At 38.0% G+C, this 20,997-nt stretch overlaps 1 protein-coding gene across 1 annotated transcript in view; it reads left to right on the top strand.

The window, feature by feature from the left end:
* The first annotated feature begins 17,269 nt into the window (after positions 1-17,269).
* The window catches only part of LOC115125436 (runt-related transcription factor 2-like), a 195,991-nt gene continuing 192,263 nt past the window's right edge, over positions 17,270-20,997 (top strand). The window contains exon 1 of the mRNA XM_065008540.1: positions 17,270-18,052. Coding sequence (XP_064864612.1) covers positions 17,998-18,052 — 55 coding nt within the window. The 5' untranslated portion in view covers positions 17,270-17,997. The remainder of the gene's footprint in view (positions 18,053-20,997) is intronic.

Genomic DNA, 20,997 nt, shown 5'->3' on the forward strand with positions numbered 1-20,997 from the left:
AGGTACAGGCTCAGGGTCAGGCAGAGGTACAGGCTCAGGGTCAGGCAGAGGTACAGGCTCAGGGTCAGGCAGAGGTACAGGCTCAGGGTCAGGCAGAGGTACAGGATGGCAAGCAGGCTCAGGGTCAGGCAGAGGTACAGGATGGCAAGCAGGCTCAGGGTCAGGCAGAGGTACAGGATGGCAAACAGGCTCAGGGTCAGGCAGAGGTACAGGCTCAGGGTCAGGCAGAGGTACAGGCTCTGGGTCAGGCAGAGGTACAGGCTCAGGGTCAGACAGAGGTACAGGCTCAGGGTCAGGCAGAGGTACAGGCTCAGGGTCAGGCAGAGGTACAGGCTCAGGGTCAGGCAGAGGTACAGGATGGCAAGCAGGCTCAGGGTCAGGCAGAGGTACAGGATGGCAAGCAGGCTCAGGGTCAGGCAGAGGTACAGGCTCAGGGTCAGGCAGAGGTCGGTATTCCAATGGTGGGGTAAAGGAACACCAGAACTGAGGAATATGACAACCACATAACACCACCATATTACCACCATATTACTACCATATTACTACCATATTACCACCATATTACTACCATATTACCACCATACTACTACCATATTACTACCATATTACTACCACATTACTACCATATTACCACCATATTACCACCATATTACCACCATATTACTACCATATTACTAACACACATTTAACAAAACTCCACCATATTACTACCATATTACTACCATATTACTACCATATTACTACCATATTACCACCATATTATCACCATACTACTACCATATTACTACCACATTACTACCATATTACCACCATATTACCACCATATTACCACCATATTACCACCATATAACTACCATATTACTACCATATTACCACCATATTACTACCATATTACTACCACACATTTAACAAAACTCCACCATATTACTACCATATTACTACCATATTACTACCATATTACCACCATATTACCACCATATTACCACCATATTACTACCATATTACTACCATATTACTACCATATTACCACCATATTACTACCATATTACTACCATATTACCACCATATTACCACCATATTACTACCACACATTTAACAAAACTCCACCATATTACTACCATATTACTACCATATTACCACCATATTACCACCATATAACTACCATATTACTACCATATTACCACCATATTACTACCATATTACCACCATATTACTACCATATTACTACCATATTACTACCATATTACCACCATATTACCACCATATTACTACCATATTACTACCATATTACTACAACATTACTACCACATTACTACCATATTACCACCATATTACCACCATATTACTACCATATTACTACCATATTACTACCATATTACCACCATATTACTACCATATTACTACCATATTACTACCATATTACCACCATATTACTACCATATTACTACCATATTACTACCATATTACCACCATATTACTACCATATTACTACCATATTACTACCATATTAACACCATATTACTACCATATTACCACCATATTACTACCATATTACCACCATATTACTACCATATTACTACCATATTACCACCATATCCTATTCTCGCTATACACCAAGTCACTTGGCTCTGTCATAACCTCACATGGTCTCTCCTATCATTGCTATGCAGACGACACACAATTAATCTTCTCCTTTCCCCCTTCTGATGATCAGGTGGCGAATCGCATCTCTGCATGTCTGGCAGACATATCAGTGTGGATGACGGATCACCACCTCAAGCTGAACCTCGGCAAGACGGAGCTGCTCTTCCTCCCGGGGAAGGACTGCCCGTTCCATGATCTCGCCATCACGGTTGACAACTCCATTGTGTCCTCCTCCCAGAGCGCTAAGAACCTTGGCGTGATCCTGGACAACACCCTGTCGTTCTCAACTAACATCAAGGCGGTGGCCCGTTCCTGTAGGTTCATGCTCTACAACATCCGCAGAGTACGACCCTGCCTCACACAGGAAGCGGAGCAGGTCCTAATCCAGGCACTCGTCATCTCCCGTCTGGATTACTGCAACTCGCTGTTGGCTGGGCTCCCTGCCTGTGCCATTAAACCCCTACAACTCATCCAGAACGCCGCAGCCCGTCTGGTGTTCAACCTTCCCAAGTTCTCTCACGTCACCCCGCTCCTCCGCTCTCTCCACTGGCTTCCAGTTGAAGCTCGCATCCGCTACAAGACCATGGTGCTTGCCTACGGAGCTGTGAGGGAACGGCACCTCAGTACCTCCAGGCTCTGATCAGGCCCTACACCCAAACAAGGGCACTGCGTTCATCCACCTCTGGCCTGCTCGCCTCCCTACCACTGAGGAAGTACAGTTCCCGCTCAGCCCAGTCAAAACTGTTCGCTGCTCTGGCCCCCCAATGGTGAAACAAACTCCCTCACGACGCCAGGACAGCGGAGTCAATCACCACCTTCCGGAGACACCTGAAACCCCACCTCTTTAAGGAATACCTAGGATAGGATAAAGTAATCCCTCTCACCCCCCCTTAAAAGATTTAGATGCACTACTGTTCCACTGGATGTCATAAGGTGAATGCACCAATTTGTAAGTCGCTCTGGATAAGAGCGTCTGCTAAATGACTTAAATGTAAAAAATGTAAATGTAATATTACTACCATATTACTACCATATTACCTACATATTACTACCATATTACCACCATATTACCACCATATTACTACCATATTACTACCATATTACCACCATATTACCACCATATTACTACCATATTACTACCATATTACCACCATATTACCACCATATTACCACCATATTACCACCATATAACTACCATATTACTACCATATTACCACCATATTACTACCATATTACTACCATATTACTACCATATTACCACCATATTACCACCATATTACTACCATATTACTACCATATTACCACCATATTACCACCATATTACTACCATATTACCACCATATTACTACCATATTACTACCATATTACCACCATACTACTACCATATTACCACCATATTACTACCATATTACTACCATAACACCACCATATTACCACCATAAAACTACCATATTACTACCATATTACTACCATATTACCACCATATTACCACCATATTACTACCATATTACTACCATATTACTACCATATTACCACCATATTAATACATTATTACCACCATATTACTACCATATTACTACCACACTTTTAACAAAACTCCACCATATTAATACCATATTACTACCATATTACTACCATATTACTACCATATTACCACCATATTACCACCATATTACTACCATATTACCACCATATTACCACCATATTACTACCATATTACTACCATATTACCACCATATTACTACCATATTACTACCATATTACTACCATATTACTACCATATTACCACCATATTACTACCATATTACTACCATATTACCACCATATTACTACCATATTACTACCATATTACTACCATATTACCACTATTACCATATTACCACCATATTACTACCATATTACCACCATATTACTACCATATTACCACCATATTACCACCATATTACTACCATATTACTGCCATATTACTACCATATTAACACCATATTACTACCATATTACCACCACCATATTACTACCATATTACTACCATATTACCACCATATTACCACCATATTACTACCATATTACTACCATATTACTACCATATTACTACCATATTACTACCATATTACTACCATATTACCACCATATTACTACCATATTACTACCATATTACCACCATATTACCACCATATTACTACCATATTACTACCATATTACCACCATATTACTACCATATTACTACCATATTACTACCATATTACCACCATATGACTACCATATTACTACCATATTACTACCATATTACCACCATATTACTACCATATTACTACCATATTACTACCATATTACTACCATATTACTACCATATTACTACCATATTACTACCATATTACCACCATATTACTACCATATTACTACCACCATATTACCACCATATTACTACCATATTACCACCATATTACTACCATATTACTACCATATTACTACCATATTACCACCATATTACTACCATATTACCACCATATTACCACCATATTACCACCATATTACTACCATATTGCTACCATATTACTACCATATTACTACCATATTACTACCATATTACTACCATATTACCACCATATTACTACCATATTACCACCATATTACTACCATATTACTACCATATTACTACCATATTACCACCATATTACTACCATATTACCACCATATTACTACCATATTACCACCATATTACCACCATATTACTACCACACATTTAACAAAACTCCACCATATTACTACCATATTACTACCATATTACCACCATATTACTACCATATTACTACCATATTACTACCATATTACCACCATATTACCACCATATTACCACCATATTACCACCATATTACTACCATATTACTACCATATTACCACCATATTACTACCATATTACTACCACACATTTAACAAAACTCCACCATATTACCACCATATTGCTACCATATTACCACCATATTACCACCATATTACCACCATATTACTACCATATTACTACCATATTACTACCATATTACCACCATATTACTACCATATTACTACCACACATTTAACAAAACTCCACCATATTACTACCATATTACTACCATATTACCACCATATTACCACCATATTACTACCATATTACTACCATATTACTACCATATTACCACCATATTACTACCATATTACTACCATATTACCACCATATTACTACCATATTACCACCATATTGCTACCATATTACTACCATATTACTACCATATTACTACCATATTACCACCATATTACTACCATATTACCACCATATTACTACCATATTACTACCATATTACTACCATATTACCACCATATTACTACCATATTACCACCATATTACTACCATATTACCACCATATTACCACCATATTACTACCACACATTTAACAAAACTCCACCATATTACTACCATATTACTACCATATTACCACCATATTACTACCATATTACCACCATATTACTACCATATTACCACCATATTACTACCATATTACTACCATATTACCACCATATTACTACCATATTACTACCATATTACCACCATATTACTACCATATTACTACCATATTACTACCATATTACCACCATATTACTACCATATTACTACCATATTACTACCATATTACCACCATATTACTACCATATTACTACCATATTACTACCATATTACCACCATATTACTACCATATAACCACCATATTACTACCATATTACCACCATATTACCACCATATTACTACCATATTACCACCATATTACCACCATATTACTACCATATTACTACCATATTACTACCATATTACTACCATATTACCACCATATTACTACCATATTACCACCACACATTTAACAAAACTCCACCATATTACTACCATATTACTACCATATTACTACCATATTACTACCACATTACTACCATATTACTACCATATTACTACCATATTACCACCATATTACCACCATATTACCACCATATTACTACCATATTACCACCACACATTTAACAAAACTCCACCATATTACTACCATATTACTACCATATTACTACCATATTACTACCATATTACCACCATATTACCACCATATTACCACCATATTACCACCATATTACTACCATATTACCACCATATTACTACCATATTACTACCATATTACTACCATATTACTACCACACATTTAACAAAACTCCACCATATTACTACCATATTACTACCATATTACTACCATATTATCACCATACTACTACCATATTACTACCATATTACTACCATATTACCACCATATTACTACCATATTACCACCATATTACTACCATATTACCACCATATTACTACCATATTACCACCATATTACCACCATATTACTACCACACATTTAACAAAACTCCACCATATTACTACCATATTACTACCATATTACCACCATATTACTACCATATTACTACCATATTACTACCATATTACCACCATATTACTACCATATTACCACCATATTACTACCATATTACCACCATATTACCACCATATTACTACCACACATTTAACAAAACTCCACCATATTACTACCATATTACTACCATATTACCACCATATTACTACCATATTACTACCATATTACTACCATATTACCACCATATTACCACCATATTTCCACCATATTACCACCATATTACTACCATATTACTACCATATTACCACCATATTACTACCATATTACTACCACACATTTAACAAAACTCCACCATATTACCACCATATTACTACCATATTACCACCATATTACCACCATATTACCACCATATTACTACCATATTACTACCATATTACTACCATATTACCACCATATTACTACCATATTACTACCACACATTTAACAAAACTCCACCATATTACTACCATATTACTACCATATTACCACCATATTACCACCATATTACTACCATATTACTACCATATTACTACCATATTACCACCATATTGCTACCATATTACTACCATATTACTACCATATTACTACCATATTACTACCATATTACCACCATATTACTACCATATTACTACCATATTACCACCATATTACTACCATATTACTACCATATTACTACCATATTACTACCATATTACCACCATATTACTACCATATTACCACCATATTACTACCATATTACCACCATATTACCACCATATTACTACCATATTACTACCATATTACTACCATATTACTACCATATTAACACCATATTACTACCATATTACCACCATATTACTACCATATTACTACCATATTACCACCATATTACCACCATATTACTACCATATTACTACCATATTACTACCATATTACTACCATATTACCACCATATTACTACCATATTACCACCACACATTTAACAAAACTCCACCATATTACTACCATATTACTACCATATTACTACCACATTACTACCATATTACTACCATATTACTACCATATTACCACCATATTACCACCATATTACCACCATATTACTACCATATTACCACCACACATTTAACAAAACTCCACCATATTACTACCATATTACTACCAAATTACTACCATATTACTACCATATTACCACCATATTACTACCATATTACCACCATATTACCACCATATTACCACCATATTACTACCATATTACTACCATATTACCACCATATTACTACCATATTACTACCATATTACTACCATATTACTACCACACATTTAACAAAACTCCACCATATTACCACCATATTACTACCATATTACTACCATATTACTACCATATTACCACCATATTACTACCATATTACCACCATATTACCACCATATTACCACCATATTACTACCATATTGCTACCATATTACTACCATATTACTACCATATTACTACCATATTACCACCATATTACTACCATATTACCACCATATTACTACCATATTACTACCATATTACTACCATATTACTACCATATTACCACCATATTACTACCATATTACCACCATATTACTACCATATTACCACCATATTACCACCATATTACTACCACACATTTAACAAAACTCCACCATATTACTACCATATTACTACCATATTACCACCATATTACTACCATATTACTACCATATTACCACCATATTACCACCATATTACCACCATATTACCACCATATTACTACCATATTACTACCATATTACCACCATATTACTACCATATTACTACCACACATTTAACAAAACTCCACCATATTACCACCATATTACTACCATATTACCACCATATTACCACCATATTACTACCATATTACTACCATATTACTACCATATTACCACCATATTACTACCATATTACTACCACACATTTAACAAAACTCCACCATATTACTACCATATTACTACCATATTACCACCATATTACCACCATATTACTACCATATTACTACCATATTACTACCATATTACCACCATATTACTACCATATTACTACCATATTACCACCATATTACTACCATATTACCACCATATTGCTACCATATTACTACCATATTACTACCATATTACTACCATATTACTACCATATTACCACCATATTACTACCATATTACTACCATATTACTACCATATTACCACCATATTACTACCATATTACCACCATATTACTACCATATTACCACCATATTACCACCATATTACTACCACACATTTAACAAAACTCCACCATATTACTACCATATTACTACCATATTACCACCATATTACTACCATATTACAACCATATTACTACCATATTACCACCATATTACTACCATATTACTACCATATTACCACCATATTACTACCATATTACCACCATATTACCACCATATTACTACCATATTACTACCATATTACTACCATATTACCACCATATTACTACCATATTACCACCATATTACTACCATATTACTACCACACATTTAACAAAACTCCACCATATTACTACCATATTACTACCATATTACTACAATATTACTACCATATTACTACCATATTACCACCATATTACTACCATATTACTACCATATTACCACCATATTACCACCATATTACTACCATATTACTACCATATTACTACCATATTACCACCATATTACTACCATATTACTACCATATTACCACCATATTACTACCATATTACCACCATATTGCTACCATATTACTACCATATTACTACCATATTACTACCATATTACTACCATATTACCACCATATTACTACCATATTACCACCATATTACTACCATATTACTACCATATTACTACCATATTACCACCATATTACTACCATATTACCACCATATTACTACCATATTACCACCATATTACCACCATATTACTACCACACATTTAACAAAACTCCACCATATTACTACCATATTACTACCATATTACCACCATATTACTACCATATTACAACCATACTACTACCATATTACCACCATATTACTACCATATTACTACCATATTACCACCATATTACTACCATATTACCACCATATTACCACCATATTACTACCATATTACCACCATATTACCACCATATTACTACCATATTACTACCATATTACCACCATATTACTACCATATTACTACCATATTACTACCATATTACTACCACACATTTAACAAAACTCCACCATATTACTACCATATTACTACCATATTACCACCATATTACTACCATATTACAACCATACTACTACCATATTACCACCATATTACTACCATATTACTACCATATTACCACCATATTACTACCATATTACCACCATATTACCACCATATTACTACCATATTACCACCATATTACCACCATATTACTACCATATTACTACCATATTACCACCATATTACTACCATATTACTACCATATTACTACCATATTACTACCACACATTTAACAAAACTCCACCATATTACTAACATATTACTACCATATTACTACCATATTACCACCATATTACTACCATATTACTACCATATTACCACCATATTACTACCATATTACCACCATATTACTACCATATTACCACCATATTACCACCATATTACCACCATATTACTACCATATTACCACCATATTACTACCATATTACTACCATATTACTACCATATTACCACCATATTACTACCATATTACTACCATATTACCACCATATTACTACCATATTACTACCACACATTTAACAAAACTCCACCATATTACTACCATATTACTACCATATTACTACCATATTACTACCATATTACCACCATATTACTACCATATTACTACCATATTACCACCATATTACCACCATATTACTACCATATTACTACCATATTACCACCATATTACTACCATATTACCACCATATTACTACCATATTACTACCATATTACTACCATATTACCACCATATTACCACCATATTACTACCATATTACCACCATATTACTACCATATTACCACCATATTACTAACATATTACTACCATATTACCACCATATTACTAACATATTACTACCATATTACTACCATATTACCACCATATTACTACCATATTACCACCATATTACTACCATATTACTACCACATTACCACCATATTACTACCATATTAATACCATATTACTACCATATTACTACCATATTACTACCATATTACCACCATATTACCACCATATTACTACCATATTACTACCATGTTACTACTGTATTACTACCACACATTTAACAAAACTCCACCATATTACTACCATATTACTACCATATTACCACCATATTACTACCATATTACAACCATACTACTACCATATTACCACCATATTACTACCATATTACTACCATATTACCACCATATTACTACCATATTACCACCATATTACCACCATATTACTACCATATTACCACCATATTACCACCATATTACTACCATATTACTACCATATTACCACCATATTACTACCATATTACTACCATATTACTACCATATTACTACCACACATTTAACAAAACTCCACCATATTACTACCATATTACTACCATATTACTACCATATTACCACCATATTACTACCATATTACTACCATATTACCACCATATTACTACCATATTACCACCATATTACTACCATATTACTACCATATTACCACCATATTACTACCATATTACCACCATATTACCACCATATTACTACCATATTACCACCATATTACCACCATATTACTACCATATTACTACCATATTACCACCATATTACTACCATATTACTACCATATTACTACCATATTACTACCACACATTTAACAAAACTCCACCATATTACTACCATATTACAACCATACTACTACCATATTACCACCATATTACTACCATATTACTACCATATTACCACCATATTACTACCATATTACCACCATATTACCACCATATTACTACCATATTACCACCATATTACCACCATATTACTACCATATTACTACCATATTACCACCATATTACTACCATATTACTACCATATTACTACCATATTACTACCACACATTTAACAAAACTCCACCATATTACTACCATATTACTACCATATTACTACCATATTACCACCATATTACTACCATATTACTACCATATTACCACCATATTACTACCATATTACCACCATATTACTACCATATTACCACCATATTACCACCATATTACCACCATATTACTACCATATTACCACCATATTACTACCATATTACTACCATATTACTACCATATTACCACCATATTACTACCATATTACTACCATATTACCACCATATTACTACCATATTACTACCACACATTTAACAAAACTCCACCATATTACTACCATATTACTACCATATTACTACCATATTACTACCATATTACCACCATATTACTACCATATTACTACCATATTACCACCATATTACCACCATATTACTACCATATTACTACCATATTACCACCATATTACTACCATATTACCACCATATTACTACCATATTACTACCATATTACTACCATATTACCACCATATTACCACCATATTACTACCATATTACCACCATATTACTACCATATTACCACCATATTACTAACATATTACTACCATATTACCACCATATTACTAACATATTACTACCATATTACTACCATATTACCACCATATTACTACCATATTACCACCATATTACTACCATATTACTACCACATTACCACCATATTACTACCATATTAATACCATATTACTACCATATTACTACCATATTACCACCATATTACCACCATATTACTACCATATTACTACCATGTTACTACTGTATTACTACCACACATTTAACAAAACTCCACCATATTACTACCATATTACCACCATATTACCACCATATTACCACCATATTACTACCATATTACTACCATATTACTACCATGTTACTACTGTATTACTACCATATTACTACCATATTACTACTGTATTACTACCATATTACCACCATATTACCACCATATTACTACCATATTACTACCATATTACTACCATGTTACTACTGTATTACTACCATATTACTACCATATTACTACTGTATTACTACCATATTACTACCATATTACCACCATATTACTACCATATTACTACCATATTACCACCATATTACCACCATATTACTACCATATTACTACCATGTTACTACTGTATTACTACCATATTACTACCATATTACTACTGTATTACTACCATATTACCACCATATTACTACCATATTACCACCATATTACCACCATATTACTACCATATTACTACCATATTACTACTGTATTACTACCATATTACCACCCTATTACCACCATATTAACACCATATTACTACCATATTACTACCATACCAATACCATACTACTACAATACTACTACCATAATACTACCATACTACTACCATACCTCTACCATGCCAATACCATACTACTACCATGCCAATACCATGCTACTACCATACTACTACCATTCTACTACCATACTAATACCATGCTACTACCATACTACTACCATAATACTACCATACCAATACCATACTACTACCATTCCAATACCATACTAATACCATACTAATACCATGCTACTACCATACTACTACCATACTACTACCATGTCAATACCATACTACTACCATACTACTACCATTCTACTACCATACTAATACCATGCTACTACCATACTACTACCATAATACTACCATACCAATACCATACTACTACCATTCCAATACCATACTAATACCATACTAATACCATGCTACTACCATACTACTACCATAATACTACCATACCAATACCATACTACTACCATTCTACTACCATACTACTACCATACCTATACCATTCTACTACCATACTACTACCATAATACTACCATACCAATACCATACTAATACCATACTACTACCATAATACTACCATACCAATACCATACTAATACCATACTACTACCAATCTACTACCATAATACTACCATACCAATACCATACTACTACCATACTACTACCATTCTACTACCATACTACTACCATACCTATACCATTCTACTACCATACTACTACCATAATACTACCATAATACTACCATACCAATACCATACTAATACCATACTACTACCAATCTACTACCATAATACTACCATACCAATACCATACTACTACCATACTACTACCAATCTACTACCATATCATGTGTGCCACATATTACATCTAACAAAAGTGATTTTGTCTGATATTTCTGGTGTTTGTGTTCTACCAATAGCACATAGTAAACACACTGTAAACACACATAGTAAACACACACAGTAAACACACACAGACACACACACACAGGAACAGTCACACATATACACACACACACACACACACACACACACACACACACACACACACACACACACACACACACACACACACACACACACACAGGAACAGTCACACATATACACACACACACACACACACAGGAACAGTCACACATATACACACACACACACACACACACACACACACACACACACACACACACAGGAACAGTCACACATATACACACACACACACACACACACACAGGAACAGACACACACACACACACACACACACACACACACAGGAACAGACACACAGACACTCACGCACACACACACACTCGTACATACCGGTTTGAATGCCTACTCCCTGCTGGGGCTGTTTCATGGATCACAGCTCCTGAGGCTCTTGTTTTAGGCAGCATATTTATCTAATTCTCCGCCAAGGAAAATGTTGAATTGAACTAAAATGGTCTAAGACAAGAAAAATGGTCTCTGTGCTAATTCAGACTGTTGGATTGTTGATATTTTATATTTAGCGTGTTTTACTGTTCACTCATTTATATATTTAGTAGTACTGTTACTTAGGTACCAGAGATTTAACAAATACTTTTGGTTGTAGAGTACTGTAAATATAGTTATATGAACATTAAATTGACATTTGTATGAAGTATATATTTGCTGAGCAACACATTGAATGATTGTTGAGGAAAGGGTTAATGTACAGGCTGCTGACACCCCACATTAACCACACCCCTCATTAACCACACCCTTCATTAACCACACCCCTCATCAACCACACCCTTCATTAACCACACCCCTCATTAACCACACCCTTCATTAACCACACCCATCATTAACCACACCCTTCATTAACCACACCCCTCATTAACCACACCCTTCATTAACCACACCCCTCATTAACCACACCCCTCATTAACCACACCCCTCATTAACCACACCCTTCATTAACCACACCCCTCATAAACCACACCCTCATTAACCACACCCCTCATTAACCACACCCTTCATTAACCACACCCCTCATAAACCACACCCCTCATTAACCACACCATTCATTAACCACACCCCTCATTAACCACACCACACATTAACCACACCCCTCATTAAACACACCCCTCATTAACCACACCATTCATTAACCACACCCCTCATTAACCACACCAATCATTAACCACACCCCTCATTAACCACACCCCTCATAAACCACACCCCTCATTAACCACACCCCTCATTAACCACACAGCACATTAACCATACCATTCATTAACCACACCCCTCATAAACCACACCCCTCATTAACCACACCATTCATTAACCACACCCTTCATTAACCACACCACACATTAACCACACCCCTCATTAAACACACCCCTCATTAACCACACCATTCATTAACCACACCCCTCATTAACCACACCATTCATTAACCACACCCCTCATTAACCACACCATTCATTAACCACACCCCTCATTAACCACACCAATCATTAACCACACCCCTCACACACACTGATCTGATCCAGTATTAATGCAGTGTCTGTATATCTGATCGAGTATTAATGCAGTTACTGTATATCTGGTCCAGTATTAATGCAGTTACTGTATATCTGGTCTAGTATTAATGCAGTGTCTGTGTATCTGATCTAATCTAGTATTAATGCAGTGTCTGTATATCTGATCTGGTCCAGTATTAATGCAGTGTCTGTATATCTGATCTAGTATTAATGCAGTGTCTCTATATCTGATCTAATCTAGTATTAATGCAGTGTCTGTTTATCTGGTCTAGTATTAATGCAGTTACTGTATATCTGATCTAGTATTAATGCAGTGTCTCTATATCTGATCTAGTATTAATGCAGTGTCTGTATATCTGATCTAGTATTAATGCAGTGTCTGTATATCTGATCTAGTATTAATGCAGTGTCTGTATATCTGGTCTAGTATTAATGCAGTGTCTGTATATCTGATCTAGTATTAATGCAGTGTCTCTATATCTGATCTGATCTAGTATTAATGCAGTGTCTGTATATCTGATCTAATCTAGTATTAATGCAGTGTCTGTATATCTGATCTGATCTAGTATTAATGCAGTGTCTCTATATCTGATCTGATCTAGTATTAATGCAGTGTCTGTATATCTGATCTGGTCCAGTATTAATGCAGTGTCTGTGTATCTGATCTAGTATTAATGCAGTGTCTGTATATCTGGTCTAGTATTAATGCAGTGTCTGTATATCTGATCTGGTCCAGTATTAATGCAGTGTCTGTATATCTGATCTGGTCCAGTATTAATGCAGTGTCTGTATATCTGATCTAGTATTAATGCAGTGTCTGTATATCTGATCTAGTATTAATGCAGTGTCTGTATATCTGATCTGATCCAGTATTAATGCAGTGTCTGTATGTCTGGTCTAGTATTAATGCAGTGTCTGTATATCTGATCTAGTATTAATGCAGTGTCTGTATATCTGATCCAGTATTAATGCAGTGTCTGTTTATCTGATCTAGTATTAATGCAGTGTCTCTATATCTGGTCCAGTATTAATGCAGTGTCTATATATCTGGTCTAGTATTAATGCAGTGTCTGTATATCTGATCTGATCTAGTATTAATGCAGTGTCTGTTTATCTGATCTGGTCCAGTATTAATGCAGTGTCTCTATATCTGATCTGGTCTAGTATTAATGCAGTGTCTGTATATCTGATCTAGTATTAATGCAGTGTCTGTGTATCTGATCTGATCTAGTATTAATGCAGTGTCTGTATATCTGATCTGGTATTAATGCAGTGTCTGTATATCTGATCTAGTATTAATGCAGTGTCTCTATATCTGATCTAGTATTAATGCAGTGTCTGTATATCTGATCTGATCTAGTATTAATGCAGTGTCTCTATATCTGATCTGATCCAGTATTAATGCAGTGTCTGTATATCTGATCTGGTCCAGTATTAATGCAGTGTCTGTATATCTGATCTAGTATTAATGCAGTGTCTGTATATCTGATCTGATCTAGTATTAATGCAGTGTCTGTATATCTGATCTAGTATTAATGCAGTGTCTGTATATCTGATCTGGTCCAGTAAGTTAGTGAGAGAGAGAGGAAGAAAGTGAGTGAGAGAGTGAGTGAGAGAGTGAGTGAGAGAGAGAGAAAGAAAGTGAGTGAGTGAGAGAGTGAGTGAGAGAGTGAGTGAAGAAAGGAGGGGGAACGACAGCACTCCCAGCCTGTAGACCGACTCTGCAGACACACCCTTCTCTAAACAACCAGTCTCTACTGAGAGAATGTTTCACACCACATATTCAGCTCAAACACACACTCACACTCACAAACACACACACACTCACGCTCACACTCTTATAGAAAGAAAGAGTTAGAGAAAGAAAGTGTGAGAGAGAGAGACAGAGAGACAGAGAGAGAGAGAGAGAGAGAGAGAGAGAGAGGGTGAGAGAGAGAGAGAGAGAGAGAGGGGTGAGAGAGAGAGAGATAGAGAGAGAGAGAGTGAGAGTGAGAGAGAGAGAGAGATAGTGAGAGAGAGAAATAGAGAGAGAGAGAGAGAGAGAGAGAGAGAGACAGTGAGAGAGAGAGAGAGAGAGAGAGAGAGAGTGAGAGAGAGAGAGAGAGAGAGAGGGTGGGAGATGGGAGTGAAGGGATAGAAGTGTAAGGTGCTGTGTGTTCTCCATATGCTGACAGAGGCTGAGTCAGTGAGCCACTGTGCCCGCTCTGAAGGCTCTACTCCTGGGAGAGACAGACCCTCCAACCCCCGAGCCTGGAGGGTGGGGCCCACCACCCACCCACCACACACCCACCGCACAGAGAAGGAGGAAGCGACAAGAGAGGAGAAAAGAAAGCCTTGGTGGTAGGTTGTCCCAGTCAACCGTTGTTCAGTGATGACATCAGGACCATGTGACCAGGTCTATCCAGTGACTGCAAGAGGAAGGAGACTAAGTTTAAAGCTGGTGTCTGTGGGGTAGTGTGAGGCTCCGCTCTCCTCGCCTCCCAGGAACCACACAAAAACACTCAGCCCTCTGGGTAACAGACAGACCTCTGGAGTGTAAATGGTTAAATGTGATCGGGTCATCATTAGTCGCAGGCGCTACGCAGAGCAACCTTGTGGCAGTAAGGACGTTCCAACTCGTCCAGACCTGGTCTGTACATGTGGTCGTCTGAATTCTTCAAACCAGAAAGAGTTTCTTGTGATTGGTTTTGTCCTTTTCTCCGTGGTACGTGCTCTTGGTTCTCCGTGGTACGTGCTCTTGGTTCTCCGTGGTACGTGCTCTTGGTTCTCCGTGGTACGTGCTCTTGGTTCTCCGTGGTACGTGCTCTTAGTTTAGGATCTAGAGGCCATTGGTCAGGGGCCAGGGGTCACGCTAACCACAGTGGAACCACAAGGCTGAATTTCACAGCAACCAGGAGGAGTCATGGCATCTAACAGTCTATTCAGTACAGTTCCACCATGGCAACAGAACTTCTGGGGTGAGTACATTACTCTACTGTGTTACTCTACTGTGTTACTCTACTGTGTTACTGTGTTACTCTACTATGTTATTCTACTGTGTTACTCTACTGTGTTACTCTACTGTGTTACTCTACTGTGTTACTCTACTGTGTTACTGTGTTACTCTACTGTGTTACTGTGTTACTCTACTGTGTTACTCTACTGTGTTACTCTACTGTGTTACTGTGTTACTCTACTGTGTTATTCTACTGTGTTACTCTACTGTGTTACTCTACTGTGTTACTGTGTTACTCTACTATGTTATTCTACTGTGTTACTCTACTGTGTTATTCTACTGTGTTACACTACTGTGTTACTCTACTGTGTTACTGTGTTACTCTACTATGTTACTCTACTGTGTTACTCTACTGTGTTACTCTACTGTGTTACTCTACTGTGTTATTCTACTGTGTTACTGTGTTACTCTACTGTGTTACTCTACTGTGTTACTCTACTGTGTTACTCTACTATGTTACTCTACTGTGTTACTCTACTGTGTTACTGTGTTACTCTACTGTGTTATTCTACTGTGTTACTCTACTGTGTTACTCTACTGTGTTACTCTACTGTGTTACTGTGTTACTCTACTATGTTACTCTACTGTGTTACTCTACTGTGTTACTGTGTTACTCTACTATGTTACTCTACTATGTTACTCTACTGTGTTACTCTACTGTGTTACTGTGTTACTCTACTGTGTTATTCTACTGTGTTACTCTACTATGTTACTCTACTGTGTTACTCTACCTTGTGACTTTTTTGTCAGTTGGGTTATGGTCAAGGTCATGGGTTTGGGTTTGGGTTTGGGTCTGGGTTTGGGTCTGCGTTTGGGTCTGGGTTTGGGTCTGGGTTTGGGTCTGGGTTGGGGTCTGGGTTTGGGTCTGGGTTGGGGTCTGGGTTTGGGTCTGGGTTTGGGTCTGGGTTTGGGTCTGGGTTTGGGTCTGGGTTTGGGTCTGGGTTTGGGTCTGGGTTGGGGTCTGGGTTTGGGTCTGGGTTTGGGTCTGGGTTGGGGTCTGGGTTGGGGTCTGGGTTTGGGTCTGGGTTGGGGTCTGGGTTTGGGTCTGGGTTTGGGTCTGGGTTTGGGTTAGTGTCAATGTTAGGGGATGTGGATTGGGGGTTTGGTGAGGGGATGTGGATTGGGGGTTTGGTGAGGGGATGTGGATTGGGGGTTTGGTGAGGGGGTGTGGATTGGGGGTTTGGTGAGGGGATGTGGATTGGGGGTTTGGTGAGGGGATGTGGATTGGGGGTTTGGTGAGGGGGTGTGGATTGGGGGTTTGGTGAGGGGGATGTGGATTGGGGGTTTGGTGAGGGGATGTGGATTGGGGGTTTGGTGAGGGGGATGTGGATTGGGGTTTGGTGAGGGGGATGTGGATTGGGGGGTTGGTGAGGGGGATCAGCTAAAGTCAAGGAATATTTTGCAATAACATAAACTCTCATTTAGTGACTTGTGGTTTTGTAAATATGATCTGTCTAAAAGCCTGACTGTGAGATAATGAACTCCACGATGTTGTCAGTCTCTGAAGACTGAGACGACATGTTAAAGCTCGAGAACCTATATAGAACCAAAAAAAAACTCTCGGAAAGACATTTACAAACAACGTAAACAATCAGTCCAGGACAGAAAGGAAATAAGGAGAAGAGGAGATTAGGAGAACAACATGGGAATACTGTGTGTTTGGTGCTCACAGAACCGTTGTGTTTTAACACTATTTTGAACTGTTAAAACTGTGTTATAGCTGTTTCAATTGTGTTTTAACTGTGTGTTAACTGTGTGTTAACTGTGTGTTAACTGTGTGTGTTAACTGTGTGTTAACTGTGTGTTAACTGTGTGTTTTAACTGTGTGTTAACTGTGTGTTAACTGTGTGTGTTAACTGTGTGTTAACTGTGTGTTAACTGTGTTTTAACTGTGTGTTAACTGTGTGTTAACTGTGTTACATGTGTAATCTAACTGTGTCAGAGATGGCAGAGAACGGGTGGCGGAGAGGGGGTGGCAGAGAGGGGATGGCAGAGAGGGGATGGCAGAGAGGGGATGGCAGAGAGGAGGTGGCAGAGAGGGGATGGCAGAGAGGGGATGGCAGAGAGGGGATGGCAGAGAGGGGGTGGCAGAGATGTTATGGCAGAGATGTTATGGCAGAGAGGGGATGGCAGAGAGGGGATGGCAGAGAGGGGGTGGCAGAGAGGGGATGGCAGAGAGGGATGGCAGAGAGGGGGTGGCAGAGATGTTATGGCAGAGATGTTATGGCAGAGAGGGGATGGCAGAGAGGGGAATGCAGAGAGGGGATGGCAGAGAGGGGATGACAGAGAGGGGGTGGCAGAGGGGATGGCAGAGAGGGGATGGCAGAGTGGGGATGGCAGAGAGGGGATGGCAGAGAGGGGATGGCAGAGAGGGGATGGCAGAGTGGGGATGGCAGAGAGGGGATGGCAGAGAGGGGGTGGCAGAGAGGGGGTGGCAGAGATGTTATGGCAGAGAGGGGATGGCAGAGAGGGGATGGCAGAGATGTTATGACCGAGAGGAGGTGGCAGAGAGGGGATGGCAGAGATGTTATGGCAGAGATGTTATGGCAGAGAGGGGATGGCAGAGAGGGGATGGCAGAGATGTTATGGCAGAGATGGGATGGCAGAGATGTTATGGCAGAGAGGGGATGGCAGAGAGGGGATGGCAGAGAGGGGATGGCAGAGATGGGATGGCAGAGAGGGGATGGCAGAGAGGGGATGGTAGAGATGTTATGGCAGAGTGGGGATGGCAGAGAGGGGATGGCAGAGAGGGGATGGCAGAGAGGGGATGGCAGAGAGGGGATGGCAGAGTGGGGATGGCAGAGAGGGGATGGCAGAGAGGGGGTGGCAGAGAGGGGGTGGCAGAGATGTTATGGCAGAGAGGGGATGGCAGAGAGGGGATGGCAGAGATGTTATGGCCGAGAGGAG

The sequence above is a fragment of the Oncorhynchus nerka genome, linkage group LG24 (assembly GCF_034236695.1).
Source record: "Oncorhynchus nerka isolate Pitt River linkage group LG24, Oner_Uvic_2.0, whole genome shotgun sequence".
NCBI lineage: Eukaryota > Metazoa > Chordata > Actinopteri > Salmoniformes > Salmonidae > Oncorhynchus > Oncorhynchus nerka.